Source organism: Protopterus annectens, chromosome 12.part0 (assembly GCF_019279795.1).
Source record: "Protopterus annectens isolate FY-2018-M chromosome 12.part0, PAN1.0, whole genome shotgun sequence".
Lineage (NCBI taxonomy): Eukaryota > Metazoa > Chordata > Ceratodontiformes > Protopteridae > Protopterus > Protopterus annectens.
The window spans coordinates 216,922,765-216,939,126 of NC_056746.1; the positions used below are offsets into that span (position 1 = coordinate 216,922,765).

The 16,362-nt window shown below is 39.3% G+C and overlaps 1 protein-coding gene across 1 annotated transcript in view; it reads left to right on the forward strand.

Moving 5' to 3' along the window:
- The window catches only part of FBXL16 (F-box and leucine rich repeat protein 16), a 753,965-nt gene that overhangs the window by 707,409 nt on the left and 30,194 nt on the right, over positions 1–16,362 (forward strand). The window contains exon 5 of the mRNA XM_044089266.1: positions 12,543–12,606. Coding sequence (XP_043945201.1) covers positions 12,543–12,606 — 64 coding nt within the window. The remainder of the gene's footprint in view (positions 1–12,542; positions 12,607–16,362) is intronic.

Sequence of the window (16,362 nt, forward strand, 5' to 3'; positions counted from 1 at the left end):
ATGCTGTTAAAGTGGGTGACTTCATTTAAAGTGGGTGACTTCATCGATAGCAAAAGACTAATCACCAATGACATACCACAAGCTTTTGTGCTGAGCCCCTTACTGTTTTTAATTTATTTCTAATAAGTCCAGACAAACATGGATGGCCTGTGGCTGACCAAGTTCACTGATGATTGCAAATTGGGAATAAACATTGAGTCCCCCAATGGTGTTAACGTACTACAGACAGGGTTAACACAGACAAATGATTGGTGAAAGCCATGGATTAAAGCTAAATGCAAAAGAAAATGCATTATTATTCCCTTTGGGAAAGCTGACATCCCTGCTAATTACATTATAGACAGTACCTCCTAAGTGTAGACCCAGTGGTATGTGATCTGGATACTCAGGTTGATAGCAATCTGAACTTTGACCACCGCATATCCACAGTAGTAAGGAAATCCTGTTATGTGGCACATCTTACAAGTAAAGGCATCACATCTAGATGTAAGGATGTCATAATTCCATTATACTCGACCCTGAACAAGCCAATAATTGAGTACAATGCTCCCTTTTGCATGTACCTCACCAGACACCTACAATGATTGGAAAAACCACAGATGTTTCTCACCAAGAAATTACAGGGTACTCAAAAAGTCTTACAGGGAAAGAATGAAAGCCCTGTTACTGTATTTTGTCTTCTACAGGCTGCTAAAGGGTGACATATGCTTGCCTTAAAGGGCCATCTCTGACCCGGCCCTGACAGAAATGCTACACATTGGTAAATCAAACTGCATGAGGGTCGCTCACTCCAGGGCCCTTAACATAGCCCCTGACATGAACAGGTCATGCTGGAGAGATAGATACATCTCCCAGAGACTGTCACTTCTCTGGAACAAGCTTTCATTTCAAGTGAAACAGAGTCCCTCCCTGACCCTCTTCAAACGCAAGAAAGATCAATGGATGAGTGACTGCAAATTCACTCCTGGGGTGGTGCTCATGTCCCTACTGGACAGAGGAAATCAGTATTAACTAAAATAGACCCTTACCTCTGTAAACTTCACTCATCTAACTACCAACAATTTGGGCCAACTCGGGATAAATATGGCTAGGCTTGTAAGGGCTCTAGGGCCATTAGCCTAGTAATCTCCTATGAACCTATGAATGCAAATTATAAGTAAAAGTTAGTAGCAATGGTATTATTGTGATTGTTACATTGTTACATATCCAGATTCAGAAGTAGTGGTACTCAGTGCATACCATAGCCAAGCAAGAGTACACGGGGCTAGACGCAAAATAGTGTAGATGAAAAATTGTAGTGCAGAGGATGAAGCAATGTAGCACATGATCCATGAATAATTCAGTAAGATATAGTAGTGTATAGGATCCAATGAACAATGTCCCAGTGCAAAACTGGTGTGTGTTAGAGAGTAGCTAGTGTGCAGACCCATAAACAGTACAAACAAATCTACAGAAGGAACTCTTGCACCAGACTATATGATCATCAGCCACATAACAAGCAGTCCAAAATAACACAAAGGGAAAAGACATTCAGAGAGAACATCATTGGCAGTCTGGGCAGTAGCCAGGCTGTAGGGGACATGCACCAAGGTAGTGAGTGTGAACACACAGACACTTGCCTATGTTTGTATACAAGACAAACAGCTCACACAAATGCAGGTAGAATACATATGAGGGGTAGCTTTGTATACAGAAATATTGGTGCAAAACACAAACTACCACCATAGGGGAATATACAGTAAGAGAGTATACAGGAAGACCATATTTATGTAATCTAAAAACCAGCACACATACTGCCATGGGACACAAGCTGACCGGTTAGCCAGTGTGGTGCCAGACCAGGGCAAAGGACCCCAATGCACACATGCACTCTGGGGCCTCAGTGGCCCTCCTGTATATATGCATACCATGATGGCCACACAATACAGGAGTAATAACAGGCCATTCCTAATATACCCACTTCATTCCCTAGAAAGACAAGACACCCCAACAGGTGTGTAGTAAAGCTTTATCAGAAAAGTCAGAAACCAGCTTGGTTCCACACTGTAGGGGGTGGGGATAGAGCCATGACTGTAACACAGGCAACCTAGTTTAGCACTGAGGAGTTGCAAGGAGAAGGAAGGAAGCAGTGAAGAAGTGTGTCCTGCTTGCCTCTTCTATTGGGGGTGGAGAGGGTTACAGTCACATGGGTAGAACACTGGGTGTGTTAGTTCCCTTATATAGACTAGAGAAACATCTGCTAATGCTTTGGGTGGAGAGGCATGGTAGTTTGGATGGAACACCCCTTGTGGAGGTGAAGGAACATCCTCAGCATTCAGCCCATTGCACAATCCTTCCCAGCACTTCACTGACTGCATGCAGGGGATAGGGCAGCAGAACAGCCAAAATCTTGAACTCCTGATGGTTATCTGGATAATGGCGCCTTTTGATAAACTGTCATCCTGGTGATAGGGAACATGTTGGCCAAGACGTAGGTGATGATCAGCAGACAACAAGGGCAAAAAGACAAATTGTCAATAGATAAATAAATAAAAAATACATACATACATACTTTTCTAACATTTACTTATTTATGTATTAACATATTTCTAGGCATATTTACAAAAGGTTAACTATGCACTTCCACAATTCTTATCCCTTCCCATTGTGATGCAACACAAGGCTACTACATTTAGGCTGTGTCCCATGTCCATGGATCACCTCAGTTTGTTGCCCCACTTTACTACCCATACCTGGTATGAGTACAACAGCTGACATGTGGTCTGCACATGACACTCTCAATCCTAGAGGTGGGAGAGGGTAACATACAATAGGAGGAGGACGAGGCAGCACTGTGGACAGATGGTGTTCCACCATAAATGCAGACACAGGCAATGGCACCAGTGCACCCAATTTATTATGATTAGTCATACAGATGTGGTGGTATCGTACAACATCTGAAGTCTCAGTGGCTCCTTGCCTACATTTCTAACTTCTATTGCCTGGGGGCACCAAAATGGTACATATACATGAAATAAAATAGCCATAATGATATAGCCAAGAATGCTTCTGACACTCACCTTTTGGCAAGCTTAGAGTTTGGTGATACTGCTGGTAATTGCCTCCTGCTGCTTCTCTAGAGCATAAGGCAGAAAACACATGTTATAAGTAATGCTGCAGACATATGGCCTCACTTCCCCAGACTACCATGAGAACATCACAGATGTTAATACTGCAGGAAGCTATGGAAGGTTCACAGAGGACTGTTCAAGGTTTGCAAATGACATGAAGGGCATGGCCAATAGGAAGGCACAGGACATTTGGCTGTAAGAATGCAGCATGATATTGTCACCAGAGATGCTTACCTTCACCTCCGTGTGAAACAGCTTACTCTGATGCATCCATTATTGGTGAGTAGGATGGCACTGATATCCACGTGACACATATAATTGGTAAATCCATGCTACACAGGTGTGATCCATGTGTGTCACTACTGACCACATCAATATTAGGTGCACTGTATTACTGCCTGCAGACAGTAATGCATCTGTCTTCTGCCCTTGATGTGGTGGCCACTCGTCTTGTACATGCGGCCACCAGATGCACAGTCACAGTGAACAGCAGTGTCACACACAGTACTCCTAGGTGTTGCATTGTTGGTCCCGAGTAATGCACAGCTGTTTCAGCAGAAGACAACAGCTGTGGGTCTGGTATGTTTGTGTCCAGCAGGACTAATAACACCTTCATATGTACCAGCCTCAATTACTCTACCGTTGCTACTTGGCTGAGCTGTCTGCTGGCACAGCTGTCAAGAGCAAATGGACACAGAGATATTAATAATATTACTAATGGATGACTGCAGATGCAAGAGGTTGCACTTGGGAGACCCACTGAGCACCATAGCTCTATGCCATCTAGTATTTATCAGCACAACTGCTCCAGTGTTGCTTACTGAAGGCTTAGGAATGTAACACAATACAGCAATTTATTTTGTTTTACATTTATTGAGCAGGGTGAGCACACTTCTCTGATTACCCTTTTCAGGGTGACATGGGCCATGCAGCAACCATATGCTTTATTTTGCAATAAAGCAGGAAAGTAAGGCAATATATTACATTATCATAGGAAAGTAAATTATTACAGGTACAATGTGGGAAAGGTACATATATGCAAAACAGCAATATATATAAACATGAGGTATAAAATAATGTTATGGTAAAGCATAATTAGTGACTACATCAGAGTGGTTTCTTCTTATAAAATGTCAGCAGTTAGTGTGAAAGGCATGCATTGTGGCTGTATGGCAGAGATCTGCAGCTGGAGAGTCTTTCCCTGCAGCAGTTTTTGTTGAGGCAAATTTAGATCTGTCCCTTTACACAGTCACCAGAGCAGAGACCTCCTCTGATGATAATGTGCCACAACAGTAGAAGTATTTGTAGGTAATGATGTCAGACATGCCAGTGCATTGGTAACTTCTGCATGTTGCCCACAAGGGGTCTGACAGGCATGAATGACACTTTATGCCACAGAAATCAACTTTCTCCACCAACTGTATCAGAAAAACTGTAATACATCATGTGTGCAAGAAGATATATATGACCTCAATTATGCCATACATGAGCTTTTGTCACTGTGTTACCACTTTTTTTTACTGACCCTTGTACAAACAGCACTGTCCAATGGGTCACAGTCAGTGGCTACTCCTCACCTACATGTAATTTTCAAAATCAAGCAGTCTAACCTGTGTTGGTGGCATGCAGGAGTAAACACCTGACTATGGGATAGGCAACATGGCTTTATTAGTGACTCAGGTGTTTGACAGCACAGGCAAAGAGGATGAGCACGCATAGCCTGAGGGGGAGGGCACATGATGGTCATGAAAACAATAAACAATCATGCATGCTTAGCCTGAGGGGGAGGGCATATGAAGGTCATGAAAACAACAATCACCCGTGTATTGCCTGATCATTTACAGGGTGTTACTAGGTGGCATAAAGTGTTAAAAACTATGATGCTGCCCTCATGGGACATTCTCCTCATTGGCCCTGAACATGAATCAGAGTTAGTCCAGGGGAGGGTAGTCAGCCTTGATGGTCCTGATGCTTGAGGAAGGGGCCCTCACAGTAGCTGGTCAGCTTGAGGTTGCCAGAACTGTGAGAAAAAAATAGAATTAAGCCATCTCTGTTCCGAAATCTACCACTAACAGGAGGGAGGAGTGGGATTTTCCTGCCTATGGTGTTACTGGGAACATGAAAATAAGGGCAGAAGTGGGTGTGACATTCCTTTACTGCCAGGGACATGAAGTCTGAGGAGTAAGAGGTGGGTGTTACCCTGTATAAGAGTTTATTAATTTCTTTAAAGTAGGGCCATGGAAGTGGGAGGCAAGGTCCCCTGGATATGCATATATTCATCTGTTTAACAGACAGTTGGGATGGTGGAAAGGGGAAAACCTTAGCACAAATACTTACTTTTCCAACTACAGAGAGGGAGAGCCAGGAACTGCTCTATACAGGAGCATTTAGTTGTATTAGCGGAATACTGTTCTTCGACGAATCAGGAAGGGGGGCACTGAGTGGTTTTCATGTATGCTTGTGCAACACTGAAAGGTGCTTCACTGCACATTCTTATCATTAGAGCTAAACAAAGTATACAACAGAGGCATCCGCTGTGCCATCATAGACAAATTATTATTAACTCATGTTTTCTGCAGCATGGCCTAAGTAACTGGGTCTATGTTATATCCGGATTACTGCACACTGACAGTTTGTTTTGTTTTTGTAACTGCCAGCATTCCTGTATTTTGAAAAAACAAATGTGTGCTACACAAAGTAACATGCAAATAAACACCCATGCCACTCCCTAAATGCAGAAAAGATTTATTCCTTAGTAAAGAAGTGGCATTTTCAATATCACAATGTATATACTTTATCTGGTTTATGTACTTATAAAAGCTTTCAGCAGTATGGTCATATTTATCAGATAGATAGTAGGCAATCAGTCTTCTTACACCATTACACGCTTTGCTCAAAATGTTATTTTCAGTTGATTCTTCTAACTTCAAGAAGAGCTACACAAGATAGACATGGGGAAAGTTTATGGATACCAATCCATTTCCCAAGATTATCAGTAGAGCAAGCACAACAAGCAGCTCCAAAAACAAACTAAAAAGCACAGCTTTCTAAACAGTAGGTGTTCCTTCTATTGCAATTTATCTACACTCTGAATCTGTTACTAAAACTATCTGCTTTTAAAAAGTAAACTGCTCCTTATTTAAAGTATTACTACAGGGCAGATGAGCATACACACAGGTTAGTTTTTCTGGCTGTAGTAGCTTACTTTGGCCACCAGGCGACAACACAATGCCAGCAGTCTACCACATTCCTTGCTGTTTTAACTAATAGTACCAATAGCTTTTAGTTTAATGTTGTTTTAACTCTCAGTAGTTCCAGTATATGTAGGTTTAATGTTGCCAGCCACACCGTAGTGTGTTTAACCCCTAATACATCTTCTGTTCCCTTTGTCGCCTGTTTTTAAACTTATATCTGCAATGTTTCCATCTCTTGCTTGCTCTCATTCCCTCTTCATCTCTGATTTTCACAGTTGCTTCCTTCCTGATTGTTTCAGTGCTGTTTCACACTGCTGACCTGACCCTGTCAGTACTGGTTCCAACCAGCTAGGCCACTGTGATACCCATCTCCAGTCTCTATTCCAACCCTTCCCCCAGTTTCTTTCACTTCCTTTTCTTTCCAACTCCTCCCCCAGGCTCTTTAACTTTGCCTTCCTTCCTGTGGCACCATCTTTTACCTCTCTGAGCCACTCTAATCCTTTCCCTATAACACTGCTAGAATATCCCTTACCCCTTGCATACTTTCATCTGAACTTACCTTACACTCCACTGATTGATTTTCACTGACCTTGATTCTTCCTTTCCTTGGTTCTACCCGCTTCGTTCGCCCTATGGGCACATTCTGCTCCCCTACCGTACCCCCAAATTCCACCCACTCCCTATACCCCTACACATATACTTAGCTAGCCACTCCCACCACTTCCATCATCCAATCCAAACTACCCATCATACCCCTAAAATCTCCTCCCACAGTTCACCCATTATAGTAAGCCTACCTTTCAGAGTTTACTGCCAAACACGATTTATCCTGATAAACTACTAAACAATTAACCTAAACCATAATCTCTTACTAAAACTAACTTCATAACTTAACTCTACTTCTACTCTAATAGCCAACATCATGACTCAAATCTCTGTCCCCACTTACTCAAATAATACTTCTAATTACCTTAACTTACCTAAATTATATCACCTAACCTAGTAATGCAAACCACTCCCCCCCATTTCACACCACTACCCCATCCTCTACAAGGTGCACATCTACTGTTACTCATATATCTCCCAGTCTCTACCCCCTCAACACTAGCATGCTCTTCCTCCATAGACTCCTACCTAACTCTAAAAGCACTGTTCTCAATTACACTAGTCTAATGTCCACAAAACTCTCTACCTGTATACTACACCCCAAACAAACCAAATACCTCATCCATCATCTTATCTCTAGCCTTCTCTCCGGGAACATCCACCCAAACCCAGGCCCCTCTATCACACTGCATCCAGCCCCCAAGCAACAGGCAAACTCCTCCACTTCTCAGCTCTAAATGCTCAGAGCCTATGTAACAAAATTCCAAACCTTCATGCCTGGCTTCTACATAACCAGCCCGATATTCTCTCCATCTCAGAAAACTGGCTTAAGCCCCACATACTAGATTCTGAAATAACTCCTCCCAACTACCGCATGTTAAGGAATGACAAAACACAAAAAAAGGGAGGTGGTGTAGCACTCCTTTACTCAGCATCCTTCTTAGTCACCCCTATACCAAACCCTTTCCCAAATTTGGCAAGGCAGAAATAATACCAGCCCTACTCCACCTAAACAAGCAGAAACTTATATTTGTTCTATCCCTCTATATTCCCCCTGGCGACAATATCTCATCCCTTGAAGATATTCTGTCCTAGGTCTCTACCAACATTACTCATGAAACCATAATCCTGGGGGATATGAACATAAACTGGGCCACAATCCAATCTCCCACTAATTCACTCTCACTCAATATTAACTTATATAACTTTACACAACTAATCAATTCCACTACCAGGCCTTCCAAGAACTCCATCACTGGAACTACAGTAGACTGGATTCTAGTATCCCATCCTCACTATATCTCTGATAGTGATATTCTCCCAGACCCACTAGCTGACCATTTCCCCACTTTTTCCCACCGTCTCCCCTCTTCTATACAACTAACTCACACCTATATTTCCACTCGTTGCCTAAAGGACTTCAGTTCTGAAACCTTCTCAAATGCACTAAAAAGCATAAACTGGAACCCATTAAAAACTCTTTCCTTAGATAATGCTCTATCCTACTTTAACTCTACTTTCACAAACCTGCTCAACTCTTTTGCCCCTCTGAAAACAAAACATGTAAAATGTAACCCTGTACCCTGGTTAACCAAAAACACCTTAGCTACTAAGGGACTCCGTGACAAAGCCTGGATATGTTACCATAAAAATAAAACCACTATATCCCTAAACGAATACAAAACACTACGAAATAAAGTAAAAAAATGTATTACCTTAGACCGCAAAGCATATTTCTCCACTCTCCAAACCAACCACACCACCAATCCCAAACTATTTTGGAAAGGAATACTAGCTCTCCTCAGCCTGGTAAAAAAAGAAAACCCTTGCCCCAACCCAGATGCCTCTGACATGGACTTGGCCACCCAATTTAACTCTTTCTTCATAGAGTCCAGCAAGCTAACATCATCCTTCACCAACACCTCTACAACCCCTCCTCAGCATGCTCCCATCCCTCCCTCCGCTAGCATCCCTTCCCTCCAACCTCCACCTTTCTCTATCAATCTCATCTCTATATCCACCATAAAAAAACTTCTCCTAAAATTAAAACCCGGTTCCAGTGCCCCTGATGAAATTCCCTCTTACTTCCGAAAAGTAGCCACAGAAGCCATTGCTCTCCCTATCATCATACTAATTAATCAGTCTATCTCAGAAAGCCAGGTCCCCCCAGCTCTGGAAGGTCTTTATTATTCCTCTCCATAAAGGTGGCAATAATAATAACATCCCAAACTTTTGCCCTATCGCCATCCTATCCTCTATTTCTAAGCTACTTGAAAAGTGTGTACATCAACAACTCTTACCCTACCTCATCAATAATCAGCTTCTTACCCCCACACAACATGGCTTTAGACCAGGTCATAGTACCTCCAATGCCCTCCTCTCCTTCCTAGAAACAATCAACAAAGCCTGCGAATCTGGCCACTTTGTATCCACTCTTTTCCTCGACCTTTCTAAGGCATTTGACACTGTCTCCCACAACCTCCTCCTTACCAAACTCTGTAAGCTTAACCTATCCCCTTCCTCTACCCTGTGGTTCTCAAGCTATCTCACAAACAGGCAAAAAGCAGTTAAATGAAAAAAACAACCTCACCCTTCCTTAATACATCCACAGGCGTCCCCCAAGGTTCCATTCTAGGCCCCCTACTATTCAACATATTCATAAATGATTTCTTCCAAGCCATTCTTAACTCCAGTATCATCCAATATGCAGATGATTCTACTATAATCTTTTCCTCCCCTTCCATCACAACTCTAAACAGTCTAACACGACACCTTCTCTTCCATTGAACAGTGGATGCCTAACAACCATCTAGCCCTTAATGCAACCAAAACAAGACTTATGTTATACAATACATCCAAAACCTCTTCCCTAGACAAACAATCCTTCATAATTACCAGCAATAATAATACCCCCTAAAACTAGTCTCTGACACAAAATTACTGGAATTATTGACAATCAGCTAAAATTTGATAAGCATCTACAAGCAAATATAAAAAAAAAAACATAAAAAATTAGGTATGCTTTACCGCCACAGTCACTTTAACTCTCCCCACCACCAGGATTACATTAGTTAATACATACCTCATCCCATCCCTTTTATATGGTGCATCTATCCTAACCAGCCTACAGTCTTCCCTCAAAACAAAACTCTCATTTTGTTATAACAAAATATCCAAATTTGCAGCAGGTCATAGAGCCTCTTCTCACCACTGTAATTCCCTTCACCAACTAAGTTGGCTAGAATTACCAAACTTCCTCACATATACCCAGCTCATCCAAGCACACAGACTCATTCATAACCCATATCTCTGCCCCTCCCTAGCAAATACCTTTGAAATGCATAAATCAGATAGACTCCTAAGATCCAATTCCCAAAACCTAATTAAACTGCATAAACCAACACATCCTGCTGCAAATCAGTTGATGTCCTTCTCTCCTGCACACCTCTGGAACTCTCTCCCTTCTCCCATTTGCACCACCAGCAGTCTCTCTGTTTAAAACCTCACTGCACTCGCACCTTACTTCACAATGGAAATGTTCTTGCTCTCATCCAACCTAATTCTACCGCACTTTCTTCCTAACTTTCCAAACTTTGTTGCCTGTCACTACCTCCTATCATTTTACATCCTTACCACATTGTAATTCCCTAAAAAAAAAAAAAAAAAAAAAAAAACTACTTCCTGAATTAACCTGATGTTATTTTCCTAATGAAAATCTTTTATTTCTGTATTATGTAACATCTATTTGAATTGTGCAATATGGGTTTGTACTATACAAAATATGTATTTAACATTTAATTGAAATGTATATTATGGATTTGTGCTCTTTCTGTACTATGTATTTGTATTTCTCTGGAGCTTTTCTCCCCAGGACTTCATTGAAAATGGGCTCCTTGTAGCCCAATGGACTATCCTGGAAAACAAAACTGCAAATAAATAATAAATAAATAAGATTAATCCTCAATGCAGCAAAAGTATTACATTGCCTGATATGAGGTGGTACTTTATTCCAGATGAGGAGAGAATACATTTTCTACATTTTCATTTGAATCTGTCATACTAATATGGCCTGTTAAATTGTTGATAAAGATTTAAGATCTTTATGTGGGGTTTTAAGGAATCAGTGTTCCAAAGGCTTAGGAGGTGAAGGAGGGTGGGGTTTTTATGACATGGAAGGCCAAAGACAGATAGCCACAAAAGGGTCTGCAGGAGACCAAATACAGAGAAAGGGCTACCAAATAGCTAAGGGATTTAACACCTATGACCTCCTTGCTTAGGAATCTCCAGGGTCTAACAAGTTGAGTGATATTTTTTGACAGGCACACATCAAAGGGGACCCTATATTGAATAAAAGGTTGAATAAGACATGAGAAAAGTGAAAGTAACACTTCTCTAGATATAAATGAGATGCCCTTAGTTGTTAGTTTGGCCACTTGCAAACACATGATGTTCAAAGGATAAAGCTGTATTAACAAGGCTACCAATATCATTAATAATGTCAGTTTTATAAGGGTGTGTCATGTATGAGGCAAAATGTGAAAAAATTCAGCACGTTTTTCCATACTGAGCTATACGACATTTTTCAGATTTAATTTGAACCCATTGTCTTTCACCATTTACTGACATAGTCCTACCATTGCTGGAGTACTTACATTAGAGGAAGTCTGAATAACAGCTCCTAGTTTGTAATCATGCTGATATTTAGTTAACCAGAGGCCAGAGCTATTAGTCTGCCGATCCAAGAAGTTAATGATGACTAGGAGAAGACCCAGTAATGTTCCCTGAGGGATACCACTTCTGGCATTTTTGCTTTTAGTTGCAATGCCTGCTGGTTTTATGCATGCCACTAAAAAAAGAAAACTGAAACAACTTTCAGCGAAACTCAGAGGTAGTTGTTTGTTTCTTACTGTTTAGAGGGGTAAGCCCTTTCTGCACACACCCTAAACTTATGTATAATTACACTGAGCTTGTACAGCAATGGATAAAAGAGAAAACTTCACTTTTGGTTTTAGTTGTTTCAGTCAATATTCTTTACTGTACCAACACTTGTAGAAAAAGTCATCGACCGATAGCTGTGTTCCTGTGCCTGGAGATCTATCAACATGAAACTTGTCTGTCAGCCAGTTAGCTGTCCAGTATGTAACATATGAATTTATATTCAGGTTTACAAGTTTGTCTATAATACCCACATGAGAAATGCTATAAACTGCTTTAGCCAAGGCAAGGTAGGCTATGCGTAATGCACAGCCAATATCTACTACTCCAATGACTTTTTGGAAAACTTGCTGCCAAAGATGCCCATGCTTTTTATTCTGTACATTGAGGTGTTTATTTGATGTAATTCACACTGGATTTTTTTAATTACAAAGATTAACAGTTTGCCCATAGTGAGCAATTCTTTAAACCAGGGTTGCAAAGAAGCAGGTGTCATTGTTTTTTACAAGTAGAGATGAAGTCCAGCAATTTGACAACGAAGTCTTAATGTTGCCACAATGTGTCAGTCATGCCTATACTGAATTAGCTCCGTCATGTACTGTTTAGCTGTGTTATGGATATGACAGCATCAGGTTTTCAAGACAGGAATTAGGAAATATTTCAAGATATAACTTATATCCATGTTTCTCATTTTAAGGTGCAAGACTTTGGTCTGAAACATCTTTTGGGTATGAAGAGTTTACGGCTGCTGTCTCTTGCAGGTGAGTGTCTCTGTAAATGTCTTCTCTATAATTTCAGTATCAAATGATTTATGAATGGAACAGTAAGTGGCATATTTCTTTTACTGTGAACTTTTCAGTTTTAGATATTTAAAGATGTGTACCATTTAGGACCCAGAGCACAATTACAGCTGGCTTTTGACGTGTTCTGCTGTGCTAGAAAGTTAATTTGCCAGACTATTCATTTTTATTCTCACTTTAGACTTTTATTGCTATAAAGCTTTTGTCCATCTACTGATATTCAATCAAAAGGACAGTTGCAGAAATGTGAAATACTGTAATAATTATATGCTACACCACAAGGCAGGCATCTTAAATATGTAAACACATATCAATGCATCACGCAATGGGAGATGAAGTCACAAAGTACTGGTAATCAATACAGTCTGTCTTTTGTATACATCAAAATTAACTTTTCAGGTTAAGTCAATCAGATAAATATTACTTACAAAGTCTTACCATGAAGAGGCAATACTGGCCTTGAAAAATCATGCCAAGTAAGACTACAAGACACTTTACTGTTTTAAACGATATTATACAAGAAGAGAGGCAGTTATATTTTGTGATGAGGGATGTTTCTTTCAGTTAAGTCATTTAAGTGCTTAAGTGTCTATAAGTACTTGCACTTCTTAAAGAAATCATTAATCCATATCACAGACTCATCTCTAACTTTAGAGTCCCACATCACATCACACGCTCTTGTATATATATTGCTCCTATTATGCGATCGAAAATCCCTTTAGGCGAATACGAAGACGTTGAACCGTATTGCGCAAAGTATGTAAACCCGAACGTTCAAAACCGCGAATTTCAAAATGTCGATTTGTTTTGTTTGGCCCTTCTGCAGTATAGCTCCGTAAGGTAAGTGTGCGATAGATAGGACTTTAGTGTTAGGATTTGGGTTAAGGTAAGTGCATAGATAGGTAATGTATGTAAGAGTTAGTGTAGTGTTAGGTGTAGGGTTTTTTTAATTGTATGGATGTGTATTATTTATTTTGTTTAGGTGTATGTCTGTAGGGGATGTGCACAGTAGTTACGGACCTTAGGGTTAGGGAGGGGTTAAGGAGAGTGCATAGATAGTTGTGTTTGTGGGGTTTAGTGTAGTGTTTGAAGTAGGGTTTTGGCCCTTTAGTTTAGGTTAGAAATAGGGTTTGGTTAGTGTATGTATGTAGTTTATTTATTTTGTTTGAGTAGGTAGTATGTAGCGGGTGGTGGGGTTGGCCAACTATTTTTTTGTGGTTTAGTGTGTTCAGGATTTTCGTGGTTCGCTGTATAGGGGTCGATGCTTCGGTATTCTCGCATAGGATTTTTCTCTGTGGTAATATAGACCCTATATATATATAATATATATATATATATATATATATATATATATATATATATATATATATATATATATATATATGGGTTCATGTTAGAACGTCGACAACTGACTATATCGACAAGTAGCCCTGCAGCACAAAATAAACGAAACCTCAAAGCAGCGAAATCTGAAATAACCGACATCCACGTCACCGACAACGCGCTACACCGACATCGCGTATTACAGGTAACGGGTATTAACATATGTGAGGTAGGGGATGTATTTATAAACATATGTCACTTAGTCTGACATTATAAATACATCCCCCACTCAACACATGTTAATACCCTTTACCTGTAATATGGGATGTGGGTGTAGCGCGTTGTCGGTAAAGTGGATTGTCGGTGAAGTCGTCTCGATGAAGTGGATGTCGGTTATTTCAGATTTCGCTGCTTTGAGGTTTCGTTTATTTCGTGCTGCAGGGCTACTTGTCGATATAGTCAGTTGTCGACGTTCTAACATGAACCCATATATATATATATATATATATATATATATATATATATATATATATATATATATATATATATATATATATATATATATATATATGTATACACACACACACACACACACATATGTATGTATGTATATTTTATATATATATATATATATATATATATATATATATATATATATATATATATATATATATATATATATATATATATATATATATATATATATATATATATATATATATATATATACATATATATATATATATATATATATATATATATATATATATATAGGGTCTACATTAGATGAGCGACCATTCCAATGTTTGAATCATAGATGGTCGACAACATACGATCGAATGTCGGAAAGGTCAAAGGTGATGTCAACTGCTTTTCACGACCAGAATGGGAAATTTTCGCTTTCTGCACTGAAGTGCATTCTCGGAGCTGGTATATTTAAGTAGGGGGGGTGTGGGGGGTTAGTGGTAAGGTAAGTTTTTTTTTTGTTTGTTTTTTTTTTAATTTTATTTTATAGTTGATGTTTCGAACTTTGCTCATATGAGTCTGCTCATGTGGGGGGTGAGTGGTAAGGTAAGTTTTTTTTTTGTTTGTTTTTTTTTTAATTTTATTTTATAGTTGATGTTTCGAACTTTGCTCATATGAGTCTGCTCATGTGAGGTTCGAAGTTTTGAAACTTCAACTATATAATATAGACCCTATATATATATATATATATATATATATATATATATATATATATATATATATATATGTATATATGTATATCTACAGTGCAACACCAGACCTTTATGACCATAAATATGTATATGTTTCTATCATAAAATGTTGAAAACTAAAAAGAAAAAAATGACAAATGGTAGAACAAAAAAGAAAAAAAAAACACTGACTAATCAAAGTGAATCACTCAACACTGTATACTTCTGTTCCACTAAAAAAGCACTCCAGCTACAATCCTGAAATTAAGTGTCATTTTGGCAGTGGTACTATTAGGGAAAGAGGGTTTATAGGATTAGGGGCAGGCTTCTCCTCCTGCCCACCTAACTCTTGTGCTAACCCTAACCATAACACAAAACCTGTACAGCTCTGACTCTATCCCCTAACCTCACCCCTACTCTAACCCTAACCCGCAAACACTTGCACATTCACACCAACTGCAAAAACACAGCCTTGCGCATCTTCACAACCTCTAATTTTTAATTCAAACATTAATTTTCCTGTACACGTCTATGTACCTACACTATATAAAACTAAATTCAACCATAAGTGATTCACAAAAATGAGCATTCACTCATTTGTGCACTCTCTTTTTTTTTGTACCCAGCAAAAGTTTTCAGTCAAATGAATATTCAACCTTTTGAGTTACAACCATAATCGAATATCTGTATGTATATATAAAATATATATTTTATATATATATATATATATATATATATATATATATATATATATATGTATTTAGATAAATACATATAGATATATATATCTATACGTATAGATATGTATAATATGTATATATAAAATATATATTTAATACACACACACACACACACACACACACACACACACACACACACACACACACACACACGTATTGTGGGTAGTTAGTTAAATGACTAACTATGTCTTCATCAATTTGGACAATGGAAACAGATGATCAACAAGTGTGCAAGACTGACAATTCCCAGGAAATCTGCAGTGTCGGAGTTAGCATATCTAATTGGGTGGGGGCACAAACTGGCTACCACCCTGCAAAAACACTTTCATTTGGCTTGCTCCATTCTAGGTTAATCCCCAGATCAGGCACAAAATGTATCAATGCTTGTTCTCGAAATGTCATAACATCGATATTCTGGATATTGGCATGGCTAGTCATTTGATCAGTTACCCTACATC